Genomic DNA, 12019 nt, shown 5'->3' with positions numbered 1-12019 from the left:
ATCATTTTCCTTAACATTAATGTACTTCATCTGCTCATTTAAGCTGCCTGTGCCAATCAACGCCCGGACCTGTTTGGTTGTGTTATTGCTCAAGTGGGAGTAATGGACATGCTGAAGTTTCATAGATTTACCATTGGTCATGCCTGGACGACAGACTATGGCTGCTCAGAAAATAAAGAACACTTTGAATGGCTGTGCAAGTAAGTTTAGAGGTCCATGTAGTATTTTTTTTTTTAAACTATGTTCACAGACTTCAAGTAACAATTGTTTCATTGGTGAAGGACAGATTCTAATTCTACACATCTGATTAAGTGGATCCTTGTCCTCAAACCAGTGGTGTTCCTAGCGTGGATGGCACCCGGGCGGATCGCCGATGCGCCCCCCTCCCCGGGTGCACGTCGCTGGGGGGGGGTGCCGCGGCGCGCGCCTGTGGGCTCCAACTTCGCGAACTTCGCTCGTTCACTGCAGCTCCCTCTGCCTCGGAACAAGAAGTAACCTGTTCCGGGGCAGAGGGAGCTGCAGCGAACGAGCAAATTTCGCGAAGTCGGAGCCCACAGGCGCTCGCCGCAGCACCCCCCCCCCCCCTTGGTACGCCACTGCCTCAAACATGTTTAAGATGCTGTCAGCCTTTGTGTTTTTTTGCTGCTCTAGACTTAAATGGCTACCCCTATGGACGTTTTAAAAATTCAGGTGTTTCTCTCGCTTCCTGGTTAATGAAGTGCCTGAAAAACAACATTCTTATTATTCAGTAGTTAATGACTTTTGAGTGCAATGGGTCAGATTCTGTATATGGCATCTGAAAATGCGCGGAAATGATTTCCACCCAAGCATATTCTATAAACGGCGCCTAGATTTAGGCGTTGTATATAGATTACGCTGAGTTGATATCCTAGCGCCTAAAACTACGCGCCTCCATTTACGCCAACGAAAATGTGTCCTAAATCCCAGCACATAGGTTTAGATGCAGAGGGCCATATTCTATAACACTGCATGTAAATTTTGGAACGCCCACAAAACGCCCATTTCCCCGCCTATAACCACGCCCCTTTTTGGCTGCGCTTATTAGAATTTAGGTGCAGTGTATTACAGAATACACTTAATTCTAATTATTGTCAGTTCTCATTATTGCTTGTCAAGCACTATTAAAAACGCTGATTGGCTTGTTAAGCCAATTAAGTTAACGTACAGTAAAAGAATACTCTTGGATTTCAGCACAGAATGTTAGACACACTATATAGAATTGTGAAATGTGTGTATCCTGAAGTGGTATGTTCCAGCACACTTGTGAAATTTTGTTTCTTTTGTTTTTAAGATCTAAAGTATTTCTATAAAAAAAATGTAAATATTTGCCTGAACATAGGGTGGATGGTCTTGCAGACAAATGGATTAACCCATTTTTCATACCTGAGGTAGTTGGCCCACTTGTCCATGTGGCCAATGGGGCTAGCCCGTTCAATGACATGCAAAATTCATTGGCTTCTAGATTCACTAGGTCCAAAAGGCTTCAAATCGGCAAAATTGGGGGTTAGCCCACTTGTCCGTCAGAACATCCATCCATATTGATTGGCAGGCCTGGATTTACGTGCAAACCTTCTAAACCTATGTCTACAGCAGCAAAGGAGCCAACTGCCCCTACCCCGGACAATCTGATTGCTACCCTCTCATGAGCATCAGGATTATAGTGGCACCGTCCCATCCAGACTTTTGTACTTAAAGCAGGATCTTTAAGTGCAGGATGACAGCTTCCTCATGCTCTCTGCCTTCTGGTGAGAGCAGTGGCGTAGCCAAGGGTGGGCTTGGGTGGGCCCAGGCCCACCCACTTTGAGCTCAGGCCCACCAGTAGTAGCACACCTATGATGTGGCCGGCAGAGATTCCCAAGCTGAAAACTCCCAACAACTGTCCCTCCTGCATACCTTATAAATAGCAGATCTTCGCCTGCAGGAAACAGTGGCTGATGCATACTGCTCAAACCGGCCCCAAAGCCTTCCCCTCTGATGTATTCCCGCCTATGCAGAAACAGGAAGCTGCATCAGTGGGAAGGATGTGGGGCCTACATGAACACAATGTATTAGTTGCTGCTTATTGCCGGTGAAAATCTGCTATATAGAAGGTGTGCAGGAGAGGGGGGGGGGGATATTTGAGAGACCATATCGCATGCAGGCGAGAGAAGGAGAGACCAAATCACCTGTGGGATGGGGTGGGGTTCTTCTGCCCACCCATCTTGGGCCCAGGCCCATCCAAAATTGGGTGTCTGGCTACGCCCCTGAGTGAGAGCATCATTCAAGATTTGAAGTTTGTGAGAAAGAGGGGATCAGAGATTCAGGGTGGAGAATCAGCTCTGCTCAGGTATCTGAGAGGAGGTTTGAAGCGTGTAGCAACAGTGTCTGGAGGTGGCACAAACTGCAATTACCACTCTTTGTCATAGTATATCTGAGTGTGGACATTGCCATTGTATGTGATATAGCTCCTCTGGAAATGCTCTTCTTTGTTGTAGGTCTTTATTTAAAGATTTTATTAATTATTAGTAAAAAAGGCCCGTTTCTGGGAGAGATGAAACGGGCGCTAGCAAGGTTTTGGTGTGCAGCGACCCTCGTGTCTCCCGGCGTGTGCAGCCTCCCCAGCCATCGTCACCCATCGTCAGCGACCCAGCTGTCCCCCAACCCCCCCCCGTGCAGGCACGGGGAGATCGCGTTTCCAGCCCCGGCACCCCATCCGCAAGCATTGTGAGCGACCCAGCTGTCCCGTGGTCAGCAACCCACCTGGCACCACCGCCCAGTGACCCAGCTGGCCCCCAAGCCCCCTCCAGGCACCTGCGCGCTGTGTGATGCGGGTCCCGTCTGAACCATGGGCGCCGAGGGGCAGGGGGAGATCGCGTGTGCTCGTGGACTATTCTCCGCCCTCGTCGTCATCACGTTCTGACGCGAGGGCGGGGCACGGGACGCCTCACAGTTCCGGTTTTGAGCTATGGGCAAAAAGGATATCTCGGGCGCCTCACACTTCTGGTTTGGAGGCTTCATTTAGAACGTTCGGGTCGCGAATTATGTCTGGAAGGGGCATGGCTGATGGCGGGTCTATGAGTGAGAGTGAGTGAGCTGACAGCCTAGCCTTCACTGTTTCCCTCCCACAGAGTGAGCTTCAGAATGTTTTCCAGGTGAGAATTATTATATAGGATATATGCTTAATTGTGGGCTGCCAAGAGTGGTAGGTTGTGTGGGGTATAAATTTCTAAATAAATAATTCTTCTTTTATGCATAATTCCCTTGAGGTAGGCCATGTTGGACATTTGTAGGGAGGTTTTGATTTGCTGTTTTTTTCACATTTATAATTTTTACACTTTTTTTGTGTTTGGCAATGGTGTATTAAAATATTTGTTTTTGTATGAAGTTGATGGCTCTGTAAACTGTCAGCAGCACACCTGCTTGCATTTAGACGTCTAAATGTAAAACCCCATTCTCTGAGCATAATTTTACTCAACACATTTTTGTTTACTTCTGATTTGTGTGGGTTGAGTTGGCTCCGTAATTTTGTTTCTGTATGTATCGTGCATCAGAGACACAACTGGTGTTTTTGAAGCTAATTTGCTGCAAGTGTCTGAAGGATTTTGTACTGTTGCTGATCTGTTTGGTTTTAACATGAAATCTAGTAAGGGCTAAAGATGATTCCTTTAGAATAATTAGATCCATTTATTTTTGTAAAAGTTGCCGTGTGTTCTGAATTGAGTTCAAGAGGGATCACTCGTACAGAGAGACACACAACGTTAACATTCACCTGCTAACACCGTATGTGTCTGTATGAGTGATCCCTCTTGAACTCAATTCAGAATACATGGCAACTTTTACAAGCATCTAGCCAGATAACTCAGAGCTTACCAGAGTGAAAATTGCAAGCTGGGTAGCTTCTAAAGACTATGTAAGTATTTTCACAGAGATGCTCACTATGGGGGGTCTTTTACTAAAGCTTAGCTAGAGTTATCTGCAGCAGGGCCCATTTTATTCCTATGATATAACAGTGGTGTAGCCAAGGGTGGGCCCAGGCCCATCCAGTAGCAGCACACCTATGATGTGGCTGGCAGGGATTCTCAGGCCCTACCAGCTGAAAACTCCCCAAAACTCCCTCCTGCATAGCAGATATGTGCCTGCAGCGAGTAGCGACTGATATATGTTGTGGGGTCAACACGAGCAGTGTGTATTAGATGCTGCTCGCTGCCGGTGAAAATCTGCTATTTAAAAGATATGCCGGGGGGGGGGGATGTTTGAGAGACCATATGGTATACAGGCGAGAGAGGGAGAGACCAATCACTTGTGTGACAAGGTGGAGTTCTTCTGCCCACTCATCTTGGGCCCAGGCCCACCCAAAATTGGGTGACTGGCTACGCCCCTGTGATATAGTATTCAATTCTTAATAAATAGCTGGAATTCAAAAATCACCACTATGAGAACTTCAAAAGACCTCAGCGGTGTGCAGCTCAATGAACTTAACTTTGTCATCAAGACATATGCACCATCTTCTTCATTGGTCTTTGACAGTTAGTCATTAATATTTCTTAAAGCATTGTAGCGCTATAGAAATGCTAAATAGTAGTAGTAGTAGTAATGATAAAAGTAAAAACATCTCTTTGTCGACTCAGGTGTTAGATTGTCCGACATGACCCATGTTTTGCAGATTGTTTTTCCAGGACATACCCCCTAGAAAGCAAACCAAATGTTACTCCCCCATGCTATAAGAGAATTCTTTCTGAATATTTACTATATGTAAAAAAAATAAAAGCCCCCCCCCCCACCAACAATAACAAAAAATCAGGTTTTCAGGTTGGTTCTTAAAGAATATCATCAGATTTTTTTTTAATTGTCATTAGCGGATTTGGTTATCAGAAAAAATTATTTTTGGTACAAAGGGTTTTTTTTCCCAACAGATGCAAGGGGTAGCCATGGGGGGCTCTCAGTGGTGATTTTTCAAATCCAGCAATTTATTGAGCATTGTGTATTTTCACAAAGTGCATAGAGGGCTTTGAGCCGAATTAAGAAGCGATCCCTGGGTTATCATTAAGTCAGGGGACTCAACTATATGTGCAGAATTAGTACATAAGGACACTGGGACAGACTGAAGGTCCATCAAGCCCAACATCCTGTTTCCAACAGTGGCCAATCCAGATCACAAGTACCTGGCAAGATCCCTAAACAGTACAATACATTTTATGCTGCTTATTCTAGAAACAAGCAGTGGATTTTCCCCAAGTCCATTTTAGTAATGGTCTATGGACTTTTCCGTTAGGAAGCCATCCAAACCTTTTTAAAACCCCGCTAAGCTAAATGTTTTTACTACATTCTCTTGCATCGAATTCCAGAGTTTAATAACATGTTGCGTGAAGAAACATTTTCTCTGATTCGTTTTAAATTTACTACTTTGCAGTTTCAATGCATGCCCCTTAGTCCTAGTATTTTTGGAAAGAATAAACAAGTGATTCACGTCTACCCGTTCCACTCCACTCATTCTTTTATAGACCTCTATCATATCTCCCCTTAGCTGTCTTTTCTCCAAGCTGAAGAGCCCTAGCTGCTTTTTTTTCATCATAGGGAAGTCATCCCATCCCCCTTATCATTTTTGTCGCCCTTCTCTGTACCTTTTCTAATTCCGCTATATCTTTTTTGAGATGCGGCGACCAGAATTGAACACAATATTTGAGGTGCGGTCGCACCATGGAGCGATATAAAAGGCATTATAAAGTCCTCATTTTTGTTTTCCATACCTTTCCTAATAATACCTAACATTCTATTTGCTTTCTTAGCCGCTGCCACACACTGAGCAGAGGGTTTCAACATATCGTCAACGATGACGCCTAGGTCCCTTTCCTGGTTGGTGGAACCTTGCATTACGTAACTGTAATCCGGGTTCCTCTTTCCAACATGCATCACTTTGCACTTGCTCACATTATATTTAATTTTCTTTATTAACTTCTTTCATTTTGCATACACATATTCTGAAAATGTTAGAAAACTTACATATTATTTTGCAAATTCAAAACAAATTGAAAGGAAATTATAGTCTAGCTTTTAACCACATTTTTATTGGATCCAAGAACAAGGTAATGATTAATAAGGCAATATAAAATTAAAGAAAACAAGAATAAGTTTCCCTTAGGAGCAGAAGATTCACCAACATTGCAATCAGGCTACAGCATTATTCTCTGAGACTGCTCCAGGGGAGCTCCTTCATACGTTCTCTACTTTTAACAAACTCTTTAAGTTTCTTGGGATCAAAAAAAAGATAAGTTTGCAAGTTAAACACTATTATACATTTGCAGGGAAATTTGATAAAGAAGGTGGCTCCTAGAGCCAGAACCCTTGACTTAAACGTCATTAGTTCTTTCCTTCTAACCAACGTTTCCCTCGCCAAATCAGGAAATATATTTATTTTTTCTCCCACGAACACATCTCCAACATGTTTGAAAAATAAACGTAAAATATTAATTTTGTCCAATTCAAGGGCAAATGTTACTAACAAAGCGGCCCGTTCCTTTTCCACTGAAGTTTCTAGAATTTCTGTTAAGTTCAAACTTTCTTTTGGTAGGTCTTCTTTAGGTTTATAGGATCCTTTGATATGATAAAGTTTTGTCACAGGAGGATGGTTCTCACATGGCAATTTCAATATTTCTACCATATATTTTTTAAACAATTCCAAAGGAGAAATATAGGAAGATTTGGGAAAATTCAAAAGTCTGTTATTCCTCTTAAGTTGATTTTCTAAGTTTTCCATCTTCCAAGCATGTGAATTTTTATTATGGTAGTTACCACTTCTTTAACTGTTTTAACTTCGGTTCCTACTTTCACAATTTCTTTTTGTTGCTCTTCTATCTTATTGGACATTAAAGAAAATTCTTTTTTCAATTCAACTGTATCTCTCTGCAAAGAGACTGATATTTGTTGTAGAGATGAATTAACCCCTTGGATAGTGTCCCAGAGTAAGTCCAATGTGACTGTTTTCAGTCTTACCAATCCGATGTTTTCACCAGAAGCAAAACTCCGTTGTAAGGTGGGATTCGATGGAACCATTTCTCCCTCCTTAGCTGTTATAATCGGAGAAGACATAGCAATAGGACCTCCCGCGTTCCTCTGGAGATCTGTACCATCTTCGGGTGTCTCCAGCTGTAGAACTCTTTCCTGCTCGCTTGTGCTTCCGGGTTGCGGCGGGGTCATATCCGAGGGAGGACTAAGCGACACTCTCTCAATGCTATAGTTCACCGTTGGATTCGCGATCCCTGAGGCAATCGTTGGTTTCACCGACGCCTGGACCCCAAAAGCCTCGAGAGTAGGCTGGTAAGCGTAGGGTTCCCAACTAGGCCCGAGGAAGTAGGGGCTCTGGTTTTCCCTTTCCTCTTCCCCATTCTAACGGGGGAGTGCGCCGCTAACCTTCAGACGAGGCTCAGGAGCTCCTACAGCGTACGTCTGCTCCTGACGCCATCTTGGATCCCCCTGCACTTGCTCACAATAAACGTCTTCTGCCATTTAGACGCCCAGTTTCCCAGTCTCGTAAGGTCCCCTTGTAATTTTTCACAATCCTCTTGCGATTTAACAACTTTGAATAACTTTGTGTCATCAGCAAATTTAATTACCTCACTAGTTACTCCCATCTCTAGATCATTTATAAATATGTTAAAAAGCAGTGATCTTAGCACAGACCCATGCGAAACCCCACTATCTACCCTTCTCCATTGAGAATACTGACCATTTAACCTTTCTCTCTGTTTTCTATCTTTTAACCCACAATAGGACACTACCTCCTGTCCCATGACTCTTCTGGAGTCTTTCATGAGGTAGTTCGTCAAATGCCTTTTGAAAATCCAGATACACAATATCTACTGGCTCACCCTTACCCACATGTTTGTTCACTCCTTCAAAGGAATGTAATAGATTAGTGAGGCAAGATTTCCCTTCACTAAATCCATGTTGGCTTTGTCTCATTAATCAATGCTTTTGAATATGCTCTGTAATTTTGTTCTTTATAATAGTTTCTACCATTTTGCCCAGCACCGACATCATGCTCACTGGTCTATAATAATCCTGGATCTCCTCTGGAACCTTTTTTAAAAACCAGTGGTACATTGGCCACCCTCCAATCTTCCGATGCTCGATAAAGGTAAATTACATATTACTGACAAGAGTTCCGCAAATTAATTTTTCAATTCTAGCAGTACTCTGAGATGAATTCCATCCAGTCCAGGAGATTTGCTACTGTTCAGTTTGCCAAGTTGAGCCATTACATCCTCTAGGTTTATAGAAATTTCATTCACTACCTCTGACATCAGCTTTGAATGGCACCAGTATCTCTCCCAAATCTTCCACGGAGAAGACCGAAGCAAAGAATTTGTTTAATCTCTCCTCTATGGCTTTGTCTTACCTGATTGCCCCTTTTACCCCTTTGCCATCTAGTGGTCCAACCGATTCTCTTGCCAGCTTCTTGCTATTAAAATACCCCCCAAAAAATGTACTATGTGTTTTTGCCTCCAACGCAATCTTCTTTTCAAAGTCTCTCTCTCTGCCTTCCTTAGCAGCGCTTTGCATTTGATTTGCCATTCCTTATAAAGTTTCCTATTATTTTCGGTCGGATCTTTCTTCCATGTTCTGAAGGATTTTCTTTTAGCTCTAATAGCTTCCTTCACCCCACTTTTTAACCATGCCAGCTGTTTGGTCTTCCTTCCTCCTCTTTTTAATACACAAAATATAATAGTAACAAGGGGTTCAATCACGGAATAACGTAAGGTGTTACTATTGGAAATTACGGTTTGATTTTAATGTAACATGCTGACTATTGTTTCTTTCAGTGTGCATGGCAAAAGTGAAGGTAGTAAGGGAGGAAGGGGATAATAGAGGGTACTGTTATAAAAACAAAAACTGATGATTGCAACTTAAGATTAATGTACATAAGAACGACAGTTTTACAACTTGTTATGTTTGTACTCTAATGGATGTGTTACCAGGTGGAATCATCAATAAAAATGTTGACACATAATACACGAAATATATTTGACCTGGGCTTTCAGGATGGTATTTTTGAACAGCATCCACACCTGCCGCTTCTCTAAGTTTTTTTTTTTTGTGGGGGGGGGGGGGAGGTTTCACAGTTCTTCTTATTTTATCATAGTTTCCTTTTTGAAAGTTAAATGCTAACATATTGGATTTCCTGTGTATACTTAACTCCAAAGCCAATATCAAATCTGATCATATTATGATCACTGTTATCAAGCTGCCCTAGAAAGAAAGCTTGTCATAGGGCCCACCCCAGATGGGACTTGAACCCACAATCCCACGCTTAGAGGCAGTGCCGTAGCGAGCGTGCCTGACACCCGGGGTGGGTCGCCGCTGCGCCCCCCCCCCCCGAAATGCACCCTACCTTTCAATGGGGGGGCAGGCGGGAGGGCCGATTCGCCCCCAGTGCACGTCGCTGGGAGCTGCGTCGGCTCTGCTGCTTCCCTGCTTTCTCTGCCCCAGAACAGGAAGTAACCTGTTCCGGGGCAGAAAGAGCAGGGAACCAGCGAGCCGACACCCCCTCCCCCCCAGCGCGTGCACCCGGGGCGGACCGCCCCCCCCCCCCCCCCCCCCCCCCACGTCCTACGCCACTGCTTAGAGGGCTAGTACTGTATCCTTTAGGCCACTTTGTCAGGCTTGGTTTGTTTATTTGTTGTGTTTTTAGTTTGTGTTATATTGTAAACCACTTAGTGTATAAGTTTATTAATAATAATACAATATTTCTGTAGTGGTGCTTTCTTTGTTGCAACCTGGATCAGACTGAATAAATAGTGTTCAGGAGAAGATGAGAGCTTGCTTTGGTTATACAGTTCTTACAAGTTCTCTCACCGGATGTCTACTCATTTTTTTCAGCTACTCCCCGCTTCACAACATAAAGTTACCAGAAAAAGACGGAGTCCAGTATCCTGCCACACTGCTGCTAACAGCAGACCACGACGACCGCGTGGTACCCCTTCACTCGCTGAAGTTTATAGCCACTCTGCAGTACACCGTGGGTCAGAGCCACAAACAGACCAAGCCACTGCTCATTCATGTTGACACCAAGGCAGGCCACGGAGCCGGGAAGCCAACGGCCAAGGTCATAGAAGAAGTGTCTGACATGTTTGCTTTCATTGCTCAATGCCTAAACCTTGATTGGATTGAATAAAGCATTTGCTATTCCCGTCTCGGAATCTGAAAACAAGGGCTTTTATAGTATTTGAAAAATAAGAAATACATGGGAGTGTTTTTATTTAACTAATTATATCTTCCGTTGAAATCATATTTATCGCCTGTCTTTCCGATGCAAAATGCTCAAGGGTGAGGTACAATCGTAATAAAAACCTAAAGCAGTGTATTATAAAACATGTTTTAATATTGATGTTATTTGTAAGCCACGTAGAATTGGAGATGGTGCAGGATATAAGGCTTTCAAGTAAATAAATCTAGAGTGCAAAGAAACAAATCATAACACAGAATTCACAACCATAATTCCATATGGGCTCTTATATAAAAGGATGACCCTAGTGTAGAAGCATGAGACTACCACTAGAGGTGCCATTTTGACACTACAGTAAGACAGGGCAGGAGCAGAGAGGGACTGCTCCCATCCTGTCCCATTACACTACCAGGGAACTCCTGGGGGAGGAGGGTATAGGAAGGTAGGGGTACTTGGATGTGGGGATAAGAAGAGGGAGCTATTTGTGCCAGGGTGGAGGATGGAAGAGAGTGAACTGCCACGGCCTGATTTACCTTTCCACAATTGGGGCAGATGCCGGCATGCCCCCCTTCTTTTACTGCACGGGCTTTGCACTTTCTGCACCTTAACCTAATTTCACAGAAAGGGTGGGGAATTTGTGGAGGTGGTGGAGACGAAAACAGTATCTGAATTCAAGAGCGCTTGGGACAAGTACATAGGATCTCAAAGGGAATGATAGGGAGAGCAGATGGCATGGATGTGCAGACTGGATAGGCCATATGGTCTTTATCTACCTTCAGTTTTCTCTGATTCAAAGAGATCAATACTTTTCCAGCATAAACTTGAAATATTAGCTTAATATATTGGGGGCAGCATGGAAAATTTGTACTTTATTTAATGTCATCGATTATTGCTTTCTCGGAGGAAAACAGTTCATCCTGTTTTTAGTTGCATCAAATATTCTTTTATAAATTAGGTTCGATAGTTAGTTCTGATGTTTTCATGCAGGGGACTAATGTTGAGCAAGCCAAGGGAGGGAGCCATCACAGAAAGGAGATACAGCAGGATGTATCACTCCATAGCACACTGTGACCAGCAGCCAAGAGTGGGTTTTCAGCCTGTAAAACCTAATTGTCTCCTTAACTCTTCTTTTAATGCCCATAAGAACCAATAATCTAATTCCCTTGACGGCTGTTCAAACCATTCTAAACTTTATTGGAAAGCAGCTGGCAGAGCGCATGTTTTAAAGATAACAGGCCAGAGGTCAGGTACAGCACACCCCGTAAAAGTTTATTAAATCCCCACATCAAACGTACAGATTAATTTTTGCAGTGATACAATGTTACACAGTAAAAACTCTACCTCCGGAGGCTGCTGTATAAAAGTATTGTGCTCTCATAGTTGAACAATTCAACATAGCTGGATTTTTATTTACCATGTTACATGAGGATCATCAGTATTTATTTTATATCTCATTATTCAGCAACTTGTTCATTTACAATGACAGTCTATATCGCAGGTAATTAATATAAATGTATGTAATGTGACTTGGAAGTTGAAGCAGTTGATCTTAACAAAATGTGTGTGTGTTTCTTCTCTGTCTTTATAGTATTCATTCATAGCCACGTTAGTCCAGAGCAAAAGTTCTCAATCCAGTCCTCGGGTCACACCTAGTCAAGTCAGGTTTTCAGGATATCCACAGTGAATGTGCATGAGAGAGTTTTGCATTCACTACCTCCATTGCATGCAAATCTATCTCCTGCATATTCATTGTGGATATCCTGAAAACCTGACTTGACTAGGTGTGGCCCGAGGACT

General features: G+C 43.2%; 1 protein-coding gene across 1 annotated transcript in view; it reads left to right on the top strand.

The window, feature by feature from the left end:
* PREP (prolyl endopeptidase) overlaps positions 1–10909 on the top strand; it is a 307703-nt gene extending 296794 nt beyond the window's left edge. The window contains exons 14-15 of the mRNA XM_030199170.1: positions 44–200; positions 9877–10909. Of these exons, the coding sequence (XP_030055030.1) occupies positions 44–200; positions 9877–10171 (452 nt within the window). The 3' untranslated portion in view covers positions 10172–10909. The remainder of the gene's footprint in view (positions 1–43; positions 201–9876) is intronic.
* Positions 10910–12019: the final 1110 nt, after the last annotated feature.

Source organism: Microcaecilia unicolor, chromosome 3 (genome assembly GCF_901765095.1).
Source record: "Microcaecilia unicolor chromosome 3, aMicUni1.1, whole genome shotgun sequence".
Taxonomy (NCBI): Eukaryota; Metazoa; Chordata; class Amphibia; order Gymnophiona; family Siphonopidae; genus Microcaecilia; species Microcaecilia unicolor.
The sequence above is the reverse complement of the archived record's forward strand: the minus strand, read 5'-3'. Positions and strand labels throughout refer to the sequence as shown.